At 42.7% G+C, this 19,235-nt stretch overlaps 1 protein-coding gene across 1 annotated transcript in view; it reads left to right on the top strand.

Annotated features, from left to right (window-relative positions):
• The first annotated feature begins 651 nt into the window (after positions 1-651).
• The window catches only part of LOC119391907 (protein GPR107), a 72,238-nt gene continuing 53,654 nt past the window's right edge, over positions 652-19,235 (top strand). Inside the window, exons 1-2 of the mRNA XM_037659560.2 lie at positions 652-784; positions 10,564-10,668. Coding sequence (XP_037515488.1) covers positions 689-784; positions 10,564-10,668 — 201 coding nt within the window. The 5' untranslated portion in view covers positions 652-688. The remainder of the gene's footprint in view (positions 785-10,563; positions 10,669-19,235) is intronic.

Raw genomic sequence — 19,235 nt, 5'->3', positions numbered from 1 at the left:
AAGCCCCCCCCCCCCCCTCCACACCCCGGTAGATACGCCTATGGTAACGTGACGCCTCACGTTACCGGAAAATGTTAACGTAAGTACGTTACGCGTTACAGTTACGAAATGGTAACGAGTACGTTACTAAATTACTGAAAAGCGTAACGCGCTACGCCGACACTGCTTTCAAGTAAGCGGAGCGGAAAAATCGGCCCACAGTGCTCTTGCTGCCATCTTGCGTAGGAGAGGTGGCAACTCGAGAGCTTTCGTGCCACTCTGCTTTTGTGCAACACGCGGCTGTAAAGTCTGTAAAGCCCCTAGCGTTTTCTGATTGTCGCGTCATCTTTTGACAAAGAATAAGGTAATAAACTCTCGCGACAACGCCAGCCCCAGTGCTGCGTGCGGCGTTGAGCAACTTGCGAAAAACGAACATTTCGTGTTTTGTATTGCTGCTCCCAGATGACGCGACAACTTGCAGCCTCCTCTCTTCTCCACTTCTTTTCGGTGCAGACCGGCATGTTTTGGTTTCGGCATGGGCATGAGTTTCGGTTTCGGAACGCAGTTTCAAGATTGAAAAACTGTCGTTGCCAGACCAAAGATAGCACCGCCCGCTAGGCAGTATGGCGGCGCCCACGAAAAAAAAAAACTGTCTTCATGTGGCTCAAATGTATTGTTCAACTGGCAACATGTGGGACCAAGTGCCAAGATGGCTGGCCGCATATGCTCGCTAGCTGCGCTCGCGTTTTTTCTGATCGGTTTGCTCTGCGTCAGCGATGCTAGGAATCACCGGTTGTCGCTCAAGGTTAGTTTCGCGCTTTTTCACTCTCTACAAGCGTCTCTGATTGTTGTATTAACGATCAGAGGCCAATAATGGCAGTATTGGTGGGGCCCACCTCTCCTTCGCGTTGCCTCTCAATTCGGCCGTTGTCACGATTCCTAAATGCCGACAGTCATTCGATGTTTGCGGCGTTACGATGCGCCGTAAAAGATTGGGGAACGTCTTCCACCAAAATCGTTACTTTACCTAACGTCTTTACTTCCGTCAGGTAAACGTTACTGCCCCAGAAGGCGTGCCTGCGAATGTGTTGGCCCTGCTTTCTCGCCACAACTTCGTGGAACTTGACGCAGAATGCAATGTACGATCGGTGAAAATCGCGCATGCATTCATTCGCGACGCATGTCAAGAACTTCGGCGGAGTGGACGGGTGACGTGACCGCTTCTCCGCCCTCTTATCGCTGCCCTTCTTGCGTGTCTGGTCGGTAACACCGTCATCTGTGTTATCGTCATCTGTTTAACAACAGAAGGGCACTGCCCGTGCGTCTTGGTGGTCGAGTTTCGTGCCCTAAACGTCGTCACGCTGCGTGAGATTTGTGGACGGCGTATTGCACCCACGTTCACAATGTCGCTACGTGTTTTATACTGTAATTAGTCGGAACAATAGCGATTTCATTTAAATCGTATTGAGAAGGCACGATTTTACAGAAGCGTCGCGTTTTCATGGTGAAAAGAAACGTGGTACGTTGAGGGCAGCGACGTAGTGATTTCTGTCGGTTTGTCAAAAAGAGTGCTCAATAACGACTGCCTCATTCTTGCACCTGTTAAAAGCGGAGGCGCGTTTCACAATGTGAAACACGTCTCCGCGAGTTGTACGAGAGCTCCGACAGTTTTGTTTAATTTTGGTTCGCCAAGCCCGCTAGCATTATAAGCTTTTCGTTTAGGATGTTCAGGCACATTGAATAGGGGTGTGTGGGATTCGTTGTATCAAGGTAAAATTGAGCAAGATCTTCGTGTGTCGAACCAAATTTATTGCACCGAATTGAACACATTGACCATTCTTCCTGTGAAGTAGGATAGAATGGTCTGACTTTTATGTACAGTCGCGATCATAATCCTGGAGACCACGGGAGTGCATGGGTGGATGGATGGATGCGATGAGCGTCCCCTTTAAAACGAGGCAATTCCATGTGCACTACCAGGCTCGACAGAAAAGACAATTTTTCTTTTCAATTTTAATTTGGCTTAATGCCTTATTTACTTCAAATAAATCGATCTTACTGTGGAAAAAAGGACCATAAATTCACAGCCCAATCCTCTAACCCTTAAGGTAGAATGACCTTATTTTTCCCACTATTTATTTTTTACTTTTCTCTTAACTTTTCCGCCGCCAATCCTCCAACAGTCTCTTACCTATTTCAGTTGCGGACGTTTTAACCTTTCCATTGTTGTCTCTAATACCCAAGCCTTCATGTAGGCTCATGCCCAAACACACACCATGGTGGATATCTCTGCATTCAGTTAGAACCTGCTTCATCGTTTCCCTAGCTTCCCCATAGCTGCCCCATATTTCATATATGATCATTTCTGAAGGGGATTTGGCCTCAGAATTCAAGAAACAATTCGATACTGATCTCCTGAATCGCTCAAATCTGGACGCCGATTTTGAAATATAGAGATTTTGTTCCTCAGTTATGTTTCAATACGTGGTGACGTCATGGGGTGCCTCATGAAAAAAAAATTCTTGAGACCAGTCCCGTCTGTTCAGTTTACCCGAACAAAGCGTTATTAATCGCACTAGGCGAGTAAATAATGTGTACCATTTTGCAGTCACAAAGATTTTATCCTTGTGAAGCTCTGAGCCGCCAGCGAAACATCGGTGGGCAGCGTGTTTGAAACCCTTGCACTGAATGCTAGACCTAGAGCTTCACATTCCCTTCTTCCTATATCAGCCAGCCGCTGTATATCACCTCGGCTGTCCGCAAATCAGATGATATCGTCTGCATAAAATAAACCTGGAAGCTGCTGCTCAATCATCACGCCGGCCTGCCTGTGTGTCAGATTAAAACTAGTGTTGCTGCCTTCTAGCACTTTTTCCATCATCACCATGCACAGCATGAATAACAGTGGGGACAAAGAACATCCCTGCCTCAGTCCCTTGTTAATATCAACAATCTCTTTGCCACTTATTCCTTTCCATTCCATGCAAACTGTATTTTCTTAGTATATATCTCTCAAAATCTGTATATAGTAGTCACTTATGCCCATTCCTTTCAATATACTATCCCACAAAATTACCTGATTAGGGTTGTCATATGCCCCAGTGATTAGGGTTGTCATACGCCCCAGTGATGTCTAGAAAAGGCATGTACAAGGGCCTGTTTTCTATTAAGACATTTCTATACACTGTGTAAGAACAAGTATGGTGTCCAACTGCCTGCCGATTCGAAATACATTCTATTCTCCCAAATCTTATGTTCTGCCCACATTTCTATTTTTAATTTTACTGCCTGCATCGCCGACCTGTGTACTACTGATGTAATGGTTAGCAGTCTATACGAGCGAATGTTATCCTTTTCTTCCTTGCCTTTATAGATCAAGTTCATTCTACTTTTTCGCTAACTGTGCAGTATTTGCCTGTCCTGTAAGCATATTTCTATGGCTTTCAACAATGCTTCTTTAGTGTTATGTCCTAGTTCGTTAATGAGGCTGACGGAAACCACATCTAAACCCGGAGTAGTACGCTTTGGAATTTTTACTTCAGCCTTCTTCCAGTCGAAATTCTCAAGTACTAGCTCTTCCTAGGTTGCGCTGCCCTTCATACTTTTACTCCCCGTGGAAATCCCCAGGACGTTCTTTTTAAACGTATCTGCTGTTACCTTTCGCATGTAACCCAGTGCAGTGATGGAAATGCTGCTCCAATTGCTCCAAACTGCTCCAAGAAGAGAAATGTTGCTACATGCTGCTCCAAACTGTAATTTTTGTTAGTAACTGCTCTGAACCTGCTCCAAAATGGTGCTGGGAAACTGAAAACAATGTACTTTAACCATGTGACCATCCAGCGAGTCTAAACAAAACCAAGAACAAGCTGTATACTATCATCCTAGTATGCTAGTATGCAACTTGTATACTAGTTAAATACTGGCATTGTCGATATGTATTTGGTTTAGCTGTATATTTGTACCTGACAAGCAGTCTATTTTGGTGAAATGTGTGCGAGATTAGTTCGATATCATTCTGTTTACTTTTTTTTTTTTTTACTAACTGCTTCCGTGACAAATGTGATGTGCAACTTACATTTATCGCTTTATCAGCTTTGACCTCATTTATGCAACAAGAACTGACATTTTAAGTGTATAGCTCATTCAGCTGTTTTTTTTTTTTAATTTGCAGTGCAGACTATTTTGATTTAATATAAAATGACAGATTGCTGACGTCGTACTGATTATAAACTGCTGCTTTGGTGACAGTTATATATGTGATTGTGTTTTTTTATAATTTGGTGTTCACCTTTATCGCTTTTATATCATATCTGCCACAAGTACTGCTATCTTAATAAATATAGCTCATATTGCTTAGTGTTCAGTGACCATCCACCTGCTTAATTATTTGTTTCTTGCAATTAGTAGTGATTATTGTATGTGCAATATGTTTAATATTAAATATTAATATTTATGAGAGGCTTAAATGATGCTTTAAGGGGGTATGTATGGTAGGGTAGATCGACCAAAAAAGCTATTTTTTTATTTCCTTACTAAAAAATAATACACACTGTGAGGAGCAAGACCATGCATTGGCGAGCGCGTAGGAGTGCTCCAAGCCCTTTAAAAATGGCACCAAAGATCGTGCCTCCTAATGGATACGCGGGCTCTTTTGTATCATTGTTTCTGCATGTATGCATTTTTTTTATAATAACTATGGCTAGATCGGTTGAATATATTCACTTCCTACCAATTTCATGCTTTTTCATTGCAAATTTTTCCATCAAAATGCTTTTTTAACGTAATTATGGCTGTACGTTGTGAGAATGTTCCACGTGTTTTTAAACATAAAATCCTGTTTTTCTTATCAGTTTTTTTTTCAATTTCAGAACTTGATGTGCCTTTTCTGGAAAACTATCCGACCGATTGCGCTCAAATTTTCTCAGGTTACGCCTAAATGTCTTCCAAATAATCTGAACAATGAAACTTTGAAAAACAGTTTTAAGTTATGATTAAGAAAAAAAAGATTAATTGGAAGTTTCCCTCATGGCGCGTGACAAGTGAGGACAATATTTTTCTTGTGAGATAAACATAGGAGCCAGTTTTTATATCTTGCTATGAATACCAATATCATGTTGAATAATCGTGCCAAATTTCACGGTCATACTGTTTTTGGTTTTTGAGGAAAGGTACATTTAAGTTTGTGCACCAGTCTGAAATTTGGTACTCAACCAGAAGCAAGTAAGAAAAGTTACAGGGTCAAAGTAGCACAGACCGAAGGCCACAAGCTCTCTTATTGCACACGCAAAATTTCACAACAAAATATGGTACAGTTCCCTGAGATATAAAGCTGAAGCCAGGACAACCTGTTTACCTTACCATACCCCCTTAAACTCCAGCAGTCAATCCGAATGTTCTGCCACCTGCTCCAAAAACACCAATAGCTGCTCCAAAGCAGTATTTTTCTGCTCCAGAATTTGCTCCAAGAAACAAAATGTTGCTTCCATCGCTGCTAGTGCTTCGTATCCTTCCAGTTGATTTCCTCCTTCATCTGCAATATGTCGTTCCAGTGTGACAGATTTCCTATGTAGCACTTTTATGTGGCTACAAAGTACCCTAGGCGCAGCCTTCCTTTTTGCGGGAATCTCTGTCACCTAGTGTTCACTTTCACCTTTAACTTTTGCTTCGACCAATACCTGTACAATTGGTTTTTTTTCTCTAAATATATTTCCCATCTCCTGCTGACTTCATCCTGTGGCCGCTTTGCCTTCTTTGCCTGTCTATGCTCCCGTGATGCTTCACGTTGCTTCTTGATTGCTTCGCGAATCCTTGTGGCAAACAGCACCTCAGTGCCTTCCGACAGCTACATGCAAAGTTCGAGTGTGCGCACTGCACACACGTGTCCTTTTTTGCCTGCCAGTCTGCTCTTTCACTCTCTTCAAGTGCGCGTGCACCAGAACGGCAGAGAAAGCGCAACGTGCCACTTCTGCAGTGGCCGCTGAAGCACCGAGCGATGATATCATGACGGAAATACGTAACTTGTGCTGGCAGTGCTTGGTACACACCGCACTCCACGCCTTGTTCCCGGACACTTTGCGGTGTGGAAAACACACTTTGCGTCACTTTTTCCCAATTTACCATATGTGACAAGATTACCGAGCAGCTTTCATTTGTGGAACTCATGCATGCTGCAATTTCTTGTGGTGCTTGGTGCAAGTATCCTGAACCCATTCATATGCACTATGAAAGAAGAAACTTAGCGTCAACTGGTTTGTTGCACAAAAATGCACATGAATTCCAAAAAAAAAAAAAGACAGAAAGTCTTGCAAGCTGACAAAAAATTGGTCCTGGACCCCAGACCAGGACGAAGTTTTTGTCAAATAGAAAACTTTTCGTTCAGGCAAATCGCTCAGTGCTTCCACGCCGACTGGAAAAGTCAAACCTTGCAAACAGAATGCGTGTGTGCCATGCACATTCTCAAACTTTGCAAGAAGGCGCTGCGGTGCTGTTTGCCACACGCTCTCATGGTCTCTAGAATTTTTACTGCGACTGTACCGTCTGAGCCACTTGAGTGGCTGTGTATTGAGCACTTGGCAGTGATGGAAGTGCTGCTCCAAAAGATAAATGTTGCTACATGCTGTTCTAAACTAATTTTTTTGGTAACTGCTCCAAAGCTGCTTGAAAAAGGTGCTGGGAAACTGAAAACAATGAACTTTAACCATGTGACCATCCAGCGAGCCTAAACAAAACCTAAACCAAGCTTTATGCTATCGTCCTAGTATGCTAGTACGTTTCTGCAGATACTTATATGACACATTCATGTCAGTAAAATTGAGTTGGAAGACAGCGCTTGTCCTGTGTGTTTGCTTTTCATGGCTGTTTTTTTTTTGTGCTATTTATCTTCAGTGTGAATAACCAACTAGCCCAGGCAGCTACTTTACCTAGTCTACATTCCCAATAAAAAAAATGCACGTCTTAGTTTACTTCTGCTTGTTTATCCAGATGTTTATTAACATATATTATTACTACCTGCTTTCCTATGCTAATCGTGTACCCACCATTTATTACCTCTGGTTTATTTGCTACTTGATAACCATGAATTTCTTCATTTTTGCCTATCATACTGCTTGCTTATGCTACTTGCCTACATTTTTATTATCATTGTGCATTTGCAACTGTATTACCATGTATTACTTTTTAATTTCTGCCTGCCTGTACTAAATACCTACTTATTTTGTGTAATCCAATTTCTGCAACTTGTTACTTTAAATGGTAAGAAACCCATGTGTATGTACCTCCTGTTATAACTCCTCACGGCATTGATAAAGTAAATAAATGAATGTAAATGAAGAAAAGGTATGCAGCGTGTGCATTCTATGTGGCAATGTCATTAATAAGCGCATGGGGGAAAAAAGACAGTGTTATGCATGCCTTTTTTTCATTTTCGGGCAGAAAACGATTATGAGCAAAAAGTGTGCATGTTCACGAGGCACTTTATATGCAGCATGAATTTGTAAAGAACAGGCGCTTTTGATAATGGTTCTTGTGTCTGGCCTATGTTTTTTGCAAGACAAAAAGGCTTATCTGAATTGGGCTTCAGAGCTGCAGCTGTGTATGAGTGTACAAGCTGGTGTTCACTTAGTGCGATAAATCTATAGTTGTGCACAACTCGTGAAGCCCAGAGAGGCTCAACCCAGATGGCTGAAGCGCAGCAGCTGATCACCTCCACGGCTAAATAGTCCAGTTCATGCACTCGGTAATTTTCTCCGAAGGCAGGGTCGTCAGTCGTCCGGCTCATGACATCAGTCTGGAGTGCATGCCCATTGGTGCAGACTTGGGTGCATCCACCTTTGAGGAGGAACTGCTGCAGACTTCCAAAGTTGTACCCGACTATAGTGTGCTACACTGCTTTGAACATGCGCGTAATTGTTTGATGTGTGCACAGCTTACAACCTAGCCTTCCTCGACCAATGCATATCTCCTTCACTAATACAAAGGAATGTGGGGAAGACAGTGACGGCTGCAGTCTGCTGGAGCAGTGGTCAACTAGAAAAAGAACGGGATAAGCAAGCGTTTTTTTAGGCATTGTTTTCAAGGATGGCAATATTCGTGTCCGATTTCTTGATGTTGTGCCACCGTTACATGTATTAACTTTGGTGCTGCAAAATTTTGAACAATGTTGTCTTTGTCTTCTTGTATATAGGTGAGTTTATGTGCTGAGCTTTTCTTTTTTTTTTTTGTGCTGGGTTCTTCTAGGGGTTACACTTATCTTTAAGTATTACCCTCTGTTGAGTGGGATTCCATATGCCTAACATAGCTGATTGGTTACGCTTTTGAAAGTCATTTGGTCGGTGCAATTTTCTTTGCATCTCTTGCATAGTGACACGGCATACCTTCCATACCTGTTATCTTAAGTTATCTCTGCCATGTGTTTTAATGTTAATGTGTTGAGATATTCAAGTGATTATGGTGTAATTAAAAAGGCAGTTAATTTAAATGCCATCCATTGGAAGGAAAGTGAGTGTGTCAGTCTTCCCTTTCATGAGTGTCAAAATGAATTGATGGGTGTGTAGAAAAGACAACAGAAGTTAGGTAAGTGTCTGATTCCAAGTTATGTGCAGCAGTGGCTTATGCCATCGTATTTGCAGAACAGAAGGACGTGGTTGCAATTCCTCGCTGCTGCGGCCACTTTTTGGTTGGGGCGGAATGCAGTAATGCAGTGTACCGCTCACCGCTCTTTTCAAGCACATTAAAGGAACTCCTTAATTCTGAGCCCTCCTTCAAGCCCCACAATTTATTTTATTTATTAGTTAGTAATGCCTTGTCTCTTCTGCTATGTCTCTTCTAAATATGCTTGTCGTCACTCGAGAATATTTAGGCAGCAAAAGTTACTAATTACTGAGTGCGAAACGGAAGTGTTGTTCCGTGCTCTGTTGTTAAATGTATAGTGGCATGCACACTTGCTTTTGTTTTGTCACTTTCAATTTGTTTGCTTATTTGTTCGTTGCCTATTCATGCTTTTTCTGTTTTTTTTTTTGTGTGAACACTGCGTTTTTTTCCCTTCTTGCAATAATGCCTTTCAGTGTTGCAGCCATTTGAAATAAATAAATGTTTACAAAATATTGCCTTTGCTAAAAAAGGTTGGCATCAGCACAACTTTACAAATGGAAAAACTGGCTCACGGTTGAGGTGAGCAGATAGCACACCCACTCAATCATTGACTGTGACATTTTATCACTTAGCATGAGCTCACAGTTTGAATTCTGAAATGTGACAGTTGCATTCTAACAAAAGCAGAGTGGTGAAAGCTTATGTATCGTGCATTATATACACATTTAGAAGGTTCTCAATATCGCTGCACTGGCCTCTACCGGGGTACTGAACATATCCATTCTATCAGATGTGGAAAGAGCAGTCATTACCCAGCTGTGTGTAGTGTTGTGGGAAAAGAGAAAACCAGCTCCCTCAGCCACCTTCCAAATTCTGGTAACTCTGCCAAACAACTGCACCTGTGAGAACATGAAAACTGTTGCCACGTGGCATATTTGAAGACTTTCACTGGCTGTGAAATCTGTAAAGAAAATTAACTCTTGCATTTCATAAGTTCTAGCATCAGTTATAGCGACAGTCTCCGATTTGCACCAAGGCACAGGCTACAGATTGTTAAAGGAATGACTGCATGATAATTATTATTTGGAGGACAAGATGAAGCCCCCGAAGAGTGTTAAAAGAAATTGTGTGTTTTGACTCCTGCAGTACTCGTTGGAATAATAGTGATGGGTGTAGTTGTTGGTGTGCACTCTTGAGTAACTTGGAGGCATTGGATTGAGAGACCTGCTCAGTGTTCAGTGGGAGCTTGCACCGACAGTTGCTCTTTGCAAGCTATCATGGCTTTGTCACTGTGTTGCAAGTGAATAGTCAGTCATCCGGCTGTAAATGTAACATAGTGGTGCAGGAACGTGTTCTTTGCCCATTTGCTCACGCTTGCCGTTGTTCACTTTTCTGTTGTCCTTATCATGCTTATTTTGCTTTGATTTAAGTGTTGACACTGTGTATTATCTTTTCCTACCTGCCGTGGTGGCTGTAGCTTCCTTCAGCCAAGTGTAAAGCCAGGCAATTCCTGTGTGTGGTGCATTTCGCTCTGGACAGAGTGAAATCAATTTTGTGAGCTTTCGACATGCATTTTGGGAAACCGTGATTGGTCAGAAATAAGCGCTGCCTTCTGCAGTGATTGTGTTTCCCATCAATGTTGTCTGTGCACAATAAAGTTGTCAAATAAATTTATTTTCAAAATTTTTTCTTCAAATCCATCAGTCCCTTTCTTACATTTAATGCCATTGGTGGAAGCTATCAGCCTCCTTTTTGTTTCCTTGTTTCTGCTTTAACACTTGCATCTGGAAGTTTAACTAACCAGTAAGTCCAAGCTTGTGCACAAAATTGAAGGCTTACAACTTGTGCATCTGTGAACTGATGCTTCGCCACGCTGGTTTACTTCGTGCAGCCAGGAAATTGAACTTTTTTTGCAGTACTCGTGCTCTGTAAACTTTTTGCTGCGACTTGTGCATATTTGGTACAAGTAAAATTACAATTTCTTGTTCACTGCAGGGCGAGCAACGGCGGTACTTCAGTGTCACCACATTTGGCTTCCTGGTTGGCGGGGAGCTCAACATTGAGGTTGAGGCATTGTCGTTTGCGCCAAGCACCAACAGGGTGAGTTCTGCTTTGCACCATTTGTGCTGCATCCAGTTTAGTAGTGTTCCTGTTCAAGAAACAGGAACACTACCAAAATGCCAATTTAAAACTGTGTCCTCAAATGCCTCACACACCTTATATGTGTCGCATTTCTGGAATAATCAATTTTCTGTCACCTTCCTTTTTGTGGCGCCTTTATGCGTGAGACAAGAGAACTTCTGGACATGTGTCAGGAAGGGGTGCTTCGTGACACATTTCCAAGTACAAAGTTTTTTTATAAACGTAGTCATTAGGGGTGATCAACACCCAGCTGCAAGTTACCTTCAAAGTTATAGCTAAATGTTGGGTTATTTGGAGAAAAGTGCCTCATCATAGTGCTCTGAGAAACTATGTGGCATTCCCTAACTTTCTTCCAAGCATTGGAATCACTTTGTTGTTCAGTGGCAGTGAAAGAGTTCATTGACTCCTTTGTTGCATTGGCGAGTGTTGTATATGCTTTATTGTAGCTTTGTCTGTGAAACATGCTTTTCTCAGTTTCATGGGAAGGAAACAACGTAGAGCCATCTGGCTATTTTCACTCATATTCTGGGTTTTCTTGGTGTTCGAATCTCACACAGACAAATTGTGACGCCATGAAAACACTCATTTGCATACACAATTTTAGTAGCATTGTTCCTGCTGCATGCATAGACGTAATGCCGTCAACCTCAACGGCTGGGTTCTCAATGTAGTTTCTTCTTGATAGGCATTTCCATGGCCCTTCAAAGTTGTCTTATTGGTTTGTGTGATTAGGTGCGCAAATGCAGTCGCCTAGTCAAGAACAAACTTCGTGAAAAAAAAAAACAGCTTTGTGATTTTGACCCCAGTTGCTTCACTTTACATTTTTTGGCACTGTAAAAGCAGCTAAAGCATGCTGCCTTTTGTAAATGTGTATGACTCTTTTTGTCACGCAAGTTTGGGCATGTTGGTATTCCATTTTAGTATCTAGCGCATACACAAGACAAGGAAAAAGTGACAACCGACGAAGACAGGCGCTTTTGACAGGCGTTTTAGGGGCGAAGCTCCTCTTAGTCTAACCTTGTCCGGCGTAAGGCATCTGGCGTAAGGCATAACCGGCAGTATACTACGACCCATCACCAATCCTTTGCAAACTGCTCACTACTTCGTCTTTGCAAACATCCCACTACGACCCATCACCGATCCATCACTTCACCGACCATAAAGCCGTTATAATGAAGGGGGAACGGAAGCCACGTCTAGCTACCACTTACGCTTAATAAAATTTCTTGTATAAATATATACAGCGTTTGTCACGTCTTTGATGATGTACTGGGCTATCACTTTGATTACTGCTGGGCGAAACCACTGAAGATTTCACGGTGTAACCATGATTGCTTCAGGAGCTTCGCCCAAGCTCTTCATCATTCACCCGTGGATATGCTGTGAATTTTTTTTGTCATTCGACGCAGTTTAGAGATGAACTGTGGCATAAGAACAAAACTTCCTGTTTCTTCTGTACCACTTGTTTCCGGGTGGGTTAAGCAGGCTGTTAAGAAAAAGATGTTTTTTTTTTCACTTTCTGGGCATGATAATACTACTACATAGTGGAATGCCAGCAAACAAGCCAGGAAGAAGAAAGAGGTAAAAAAAAAATTCGGAAGATACCACGCATTGTTGGGAATTAGCTTTATGCGAAGCAGTCAGCGAGTAGTTGTCTAAGCTACATTTTTCTGTTTTGAGTCGAGCGTTACGAGGTGAATCGATGTGCTTTTGTAAGTGGAGTAATTGTGTGCACATCGTGGGCTTACCAGGCACATTGGCTACACTGGCGTTTAAATGGTAATTTGTGGTCTGACATAACGTCAGCACTCATGTTGGAGTACAGACGTCAGTTTTATCGAAACAAAGTGCACGCTATGGTGCGATGATGTGAATATCATACATAGCATTCATTAGCATATTCCTCCGGGGTCGAGCAATGCTTGAAAATAGCTTGCTGAGTCATAGGAGTACATATGTGTTGTTTATTATACTCTTGTAAATGTGGGGCCAATACTGGAACCACAGTTGATGTTTACCCGACATTTATTACATTTTGTAAAATTAGATAGCCAGCACTGCAACCACAATTGACGTTGCACCAACATGACGCCTACGTAGGATCTTTTTCCAAAAACTTTCAAGACGTGGCGTGGCGCTGTGGTAGAATACTTGACTCATGAGTCAACTCACTCAGACTCAGATCTGGCCGTGAGTCTGAGTGAGTCCGGAAGAGTAAGATTTTGGTGAGTTTGAGTTCATGTGAGTCCAGTTCAGAAAAAGTCTGAGTCTGACTGAGTCTGTTTGAGGAAAACATTGGTGAGTCTGAGTCCTAGTGAGCCCTAAGCACAAGATATATTTTTTGAGTGGGCTGTGCCTTCTATTGCTGACCTGTCGTCCTATCTAGTCATCTTCAGCATTACTACGAGCACTATATCGGCTTGCGTTTATATGCAAGTCTATTCATACTTATCTCAACGCACTAGCGTTCATGCGCCACCTCAATATTTACTGATCAGATGTGTGAGTTAGGAATAGTGGGGGGGGGGGGGGAATGCCATGACCTCCTCCCCCCCTTCATTAAGTCTTTCACAGGAAGTTTTTGATAAAGATATCTCGTGTAAGTTGTGTGTTTCATAAAAGATGTCCTTACCGGATTCAAACCAGTGGTAACTCGCATTTGAAGGTACAAAATCAAAAGGCGTATCGTAGAGCACCGGTTATGTAAGATATTGGCGTTAAAAAGCATTGAATAAGGTTCAATAAGATTAAGAGCTGGGCTAGTTGGTGACTGATCATTATACCTATATGGTTAGGTAGCGCACTTTGGACGGGGACAAAAGGAACAGGAAGGACAGGTAGCGAGTGTCGTGTCCTTCCTGTTCCTTTTGTCCCTGTCCAAAGTGTGCTACCTAACCATATAGGTATATGATAAAAAGAATTGACACCATGATCGAAAAAGCTAAGTTTACATTAACGGACTCATGGGTCGACTTACTCAGGCTCACTCAGATTCAGGTCATGCCGTGAGTCTGAGTGAGTCCGGCTGAGTAATATGTTGACGAGCTTGAGTCCGAGCGAGTCCGTTTGAGGAAAGAGTTTAGTGAGTCTGTGTGCGAGTGAGTCCGGTTGAGGAACATTTTGGTGAGTCCGAGTCCGAGTGAGTCCACAGAGCAAGATATATTATTTGGGTGAGTCTGAGTGAGCTCCAGTTTTTTTGCCGACCTATGCTTGTCAGGCATGTCGACGTCGGCATGGCGAAAAAGTCTGGTCATTTCCTCAGTGTACATTCGGACGTTATCATTCAGGAGCTGTTCACAGATCTCCAATAGGGTTTCAGCCCTTTCCTTGTGGATGATGCTTGTAAAGATACCGAGGAATGCAGTGCGGAAGAGGTCCCAGGTTGTTAGCATGGGTTCCTTGTTCTCGAACCAGGTCCTGGCACCGTCATCAAGGGCAAAGTAGACGTGCCAAAGCTTCTCGTCACAGTCCTAGTTGTTGAATTGGGCAACTTAGGCCTGCTTCTCTAGACAGCTTTCAGGATCGCCACATGGTGATCTGCGGAAAGTCAGCACCTCCCTGTGCTGCTGCATGACAACTGTCGTTTGTGACACAGCAGCCGTCATTATGCCTGCTGCTCTTGTTGTCTTGGCTTTTGTCTTCCCAGGCAAGGGTCCGTATTCTGGTTGGAGTCCTTGTAGCCTGCGGTTAGCCCGATGGTCCAGGGGGGCTTTGGTGTCTTCTTCATGTTGTAGGCTTGGTTCATGGCTTTTCATAAGCGTTTGGAATGTGAAAGAACCAGCACCTCCTCCAGATTTCACGCAGTAGTGATGGCGAAGAAGCAAACGCAACCTGTACTAGATGGAATGCTTTATTTGGCATACTTGTACCCGCAAAAGCAAAGGAAAGGCTCAAGGTGCAAGCAACACTAGCTCTACAATGATGAGCGTGGACATCTGTCGTTGGTAATCTGAACACCAGCAGGACGCATTGTCTTTTATGCATCAGTGTTCGAACTCTCCAGTGTTATCGCAGGTGCTCGTGTAAGTTCTAGACCAAACTCTGTTACACACGTCGTGTACTCTTAACACGGCAGTCTCGGTTGCATGTACTCTTAACAGAGCAGTCTGACACAATTGCAAAGTTTCCAAACATTGCTGCGTGGCCTGTGACAAGTGGTGGTAACAGTCTTGTGGGTGAAGCCCAATCACATTAAAATAAAGGAAATAAGTGCGTGTGGCAATATCAAACTTTGAAAACAATTGCAAAATAATGCTAGTTGTGCTGCGCAACGACCACCATGATGCGAAACTTTCAGTATGTCTCTCTAAGAGGCGTGCGGTGATTCAAACCAGCCATTTACATCAGTGACTGAGTGAACTCAGTGGCGGAGTGAGATAATGAGTTTTCTGTGGCGACTATTTGTGCTGACGTCCAGTCAAGTGGCCTGTGTCGACAGCATTTCCAGCCAATGCATTTAAGGCTCCATGTCCTTTGGCCACGTCATTCCGGTGCTGTCTAAGACGTTGATTAAAATTTCCGGACTCTCCAATGCATGAAGCTTCACAGTCTCCGCACTCTGTCTTATAAACAACCCCTGGGAAACGCTTGTGATCCAATATTTCTTTTGCGCGAACAAGACTGCCCTTCAACTTCTTTGAAGGAACATGTGCAAATTTGAACGATGTAATTTCTGGAAATTCTCGCCAGCGCTTGGCTTGTTCCAGGTGCATATGAAATGGCCGCAGTCTAACTACTACATAAGGATGCCTTTTTGTACATTTGCTTCATTGTGAACAAGAAACCTGGACGGGTTTCGAAATGTTGGATTGAATAATTTTCTTTTCTTTTGCTCCAGGTTTCGGCGAGTGCTTAGTTTTTTCAAGTTTTGTAGTTACTCAATGCAATGCGCATGCAATGGTGCAAACATTGCAAAAATTATTCAGGATGAAGAGCGAGTATACTATGACCGACTCACATATCAAACCCACCATTTACGTTCTGGTGAATGGACAATCTGCTGCCGGACCAACTAAACGGCAAGGATTGCGCTCATGGTTGTGGAAAGTGTGCATCAGATGAAAGTACAGGTCTTATGATGTGGCTGCACAGTGAAAGAAGTCCCAAGCTCTCTCATTATTGTCGAGTTAGCTGCGCCCCTTCCCTTGCCTTCATTGGAGCAGAAATACGTACTGAGGAAAATTAATTGTGACCGTTTTTCAGATTGTGTTGCATGAGTGGGTGACGGGGAATTGAAAAGTTTTCGCTGTGGCGTAAATTTCGTTATGTTGGTGTTCGTTGTCACGGGATTTGACTGTAGCATATTGGTGGAAAGAAGGTAAGGGTTCTGCGGTGCTCTGGAAAAAGCTGTTGGGGTTCCTCAAGGTCAGAAAGTTTGAGGAGTCGTGGGATAAGAAACAGATAGTTATTTTTCTTTATATTTGTTCACATGTTTGTTATTGCAGTCAACCCTTTTCAGACCAAACTGCAACTTCCTCTTACATATGCTAGCCAGCTTTAAAGCCACACATGAAAGGTTAATTTCATTTCTAGCAGCAACCTTTTTAAGTTAAGGCATCACAAATAGTTACTTGTAATGCCTGATTTCATGTAGGTGAGGCATCACAAGTAGTTATTTTCGCTCCTAATTGTGGTTTTTGGGGTCACTAAAGCTTTTGCGTTTCGTTATCCGTCATGGTGCAGTGATCTTGCAACAGCAGTGATCACAAACTATGAAAGCTTGTAGTCGGCAGTCAGCTTGCTGGTTGCAACTTGGACAAAAGAAGGTCGAACTGCTACCACACTGGTCCTTTCACTCTAAACTAGTTCGTCACAGTATTACCTACCTGTGCATATCACATGCACCAGGAAAGAGTTGCATGCATAAAATCAAAACGTCTTAACCAGCAAACTGAGAAACTCCTGACAGCATGCTGCCTTTGGTCTGTTACCATAGCTGTGGCAGAATCTTTGCACAAGTACCAAAAATAAAACACAGAAGTCACGATGATACTAAAGGGAGCAACCGGGAAAGAAAGGAACCGCTTGTAATGTTATCTTGAAAATTAGGCGTAACTTAGCGCTCCCTCATTCGCACACACCCGTACTGGCAACCACAGACCACAAACAGCCCTCACTACTAACTAGTAATTGTGCGCATAGGATGCCATATATATAAACGATGATGCGCATGAACCAAAAATATGCATGAACAACAGAAGCCATCAAACATAAAAACACTAGGGAAAAACAGGCCGTCAACACTCAAAATCTTTCGTCAAGAAAAGCTATCTTTTTTGGAAACAACGACACAGATAGCTCGCTAACACATTGATCCTTGTTCTTTGCTATAAAGTAGGCTTCTAATGATACATGTACGGAAAACCTAGCGTGTCTTCTAAGAACCTGTGTGTCTGAAAATCGTGGTACACACCCACATTCTGTAACATGAGTATGTGCATGTGTGAATGTGTGTGTGAATGAGGGAGGGCCAAGTTGCACCCAATTTGCAAGATGACATCTTACCAACTAGCCCAACAGCAAGTTCTAATAAGCTTGCACTGTTGTATTATAGTGCAGCTCTTTAGTGCCCACTTTGCCTGGTTGGTAGCACCCTCAGCGTAACCGAGCGGACAATCTGCTGGCACTGGGGAAGATGAAAGAGAGCATATGTGGAGAATGAAAGATAGTGATATAAGAAAAGGAAAATGAAGGAAGCCACAATGGATGTAAAGGTGGCACCTGAGTGGTGTGCTGTTGGCATTTGCAGATAACATTGTCCATGCCAGCCCCACTACTGACAGCATTCCCTTCAGCCTGAGTGACGCAACCGGTGGAGGTGCTTCGTCTGCTGCTACTTCTTGAGCACAGGCTCGATGATGCTGAGGCAGTACATAAACACTGCTGCCAAGAAATACATGCATGTCTTTTAAGTTCTTTGTCTCGTATATCGCAAAATGAAACAGCTGCACTGAAATGTTGCATTATGGAGTAATCGAACTCAATAGGGTTGTTTTTTAGAACATAATTAAACAGTTTTCTTTTTCTGCCCTATGCGAGCTGGCTAGCATTCGTAAGTGGGTCTCACAGCATAGCACGAAAAGGGTTGAATGCAAGACCACTCATGTACTTAAGTATAGGTGGTGTGACGTATGTATTGCTTGCAGGATTTTGTTTAGCTGTGTGAAAAAGTACATTGGAAACTTGGGTAGATGCGTTTAGGATATCATGCCAATTTACTTCTCAAAGATGTGGTTCCTTTCAACTTCATTGTGAACATTGCAGTCACACTTCCCTCTTTAGCAATACATTAATTAATTAATTTATTTATTTATTTATTTAAAAATACCTTACAGGCCTCTGTTGAGGCATTGTGTAAGGGGGGCAGTACAAAAAAGTGGATTTCCGAAGCATGACACAACATAACACAAGGTCCGTAACATAACACAAAAGTTCATGAACAGCGGTCATGTAGCAGATCACATAAAACAGCGGTCATGTAGCAGATCATTGGGAAAGCCATGAGGCAATGGGAAAGAGTGTTAACAGAAGCATGCCACATCTGCAGACATGATCTGTACAACTGTGTGAGCGCGCCATCTTTCTATTTAACGAGAACAGCAGTTCAAATTCTAAATAGGCACTGCAGGGGTACAGTCATAACAATGCTCAGCTACTGAAACGAAAGACATGGGTTCGATCCCGGTGAATTTTGATGGAGGCAAAATGCTACAGGCCCGTGTACTTAGATTTAGGTACACCTTAAAAAACCCCAGTTGGTCGAAATTTCAGAGCCCTCCACTACATTCAACGCAGAAATTTGGGCTACTTGGTGGGTGTAGAACTTGTGCATCTTATCAAGTGCAACAGAACAAACAGAGAAGAAAAAGACACGCTCGTCCTGTTTACGTGTCTCTTTCTGCTGTGTTTGTTCTGTTGCGCTTGATAAGAAGACACGTAAACAGGACAGGCGCTAGACATCAACTCTCAGTTGATGTCTAGCGCCCATCCTGTTTACGTGATAAGATGCGCAAGTTCTACCCTCCACTACAGCGTGCCTCATAATCATATCAAAGTTTGGCACATAAAACCACAGAAATGATTATATTTTCAGTTTCTAAATCTCATGTGTAGTCAAACTTATTGCCTTTGGGTGACTTCAAGCAACGCTGTAACACATTCTCCATTTGGTCTAGGGAATCGCATTCCCCAAAATAATAAACTCTGTCATTAGACCAGCATTGTCCCTGTTCTTTCATCTCTCTTCCACGTAGGTATTTTTTCTCATTTCCGTCCTGTTGGCTGCCAGTTGACTTGTACAAACTTGCCCAACAAACTATTTCAATGGTAATACTCAAGTGGGGAAGTGCTGTGCCAGGCTGCCCTTGCTGCGCCAAGCTGTGCCAAAGTGGCGTTTAATGCAGTTATTTCCTCAGTTTAGATGATGGTACAGTCGAACACGCATATATTGAACTCGCAAAAAAACGGGAATTAGTTCGATGTATCATATAATTTGATATAAAGCTTTTAAACAATTTACCGTCGTT

This window comes from Rhipicephalus sanguineus, chromosome 1 (genome assembly GCF_013339695.2).
Source record: "Rhipicephalus sanguineus isolate Rsan-2018 chromosome 1, BIME_Rsan_1.4, whole genome shotgun sequence".
Lineage (NCBI taxonomy): Eukaryota > Metazoa > Arthropoda > Arachnida > Ixodida > Ixodidae > Rhipicephalus > Rhipicephalus sanguineus.
The sequence above is the reverse complement of the archived record's forward strand: the minus strand, read 5'-3'. Positions and strand labels throughout refer to the sequence as shown.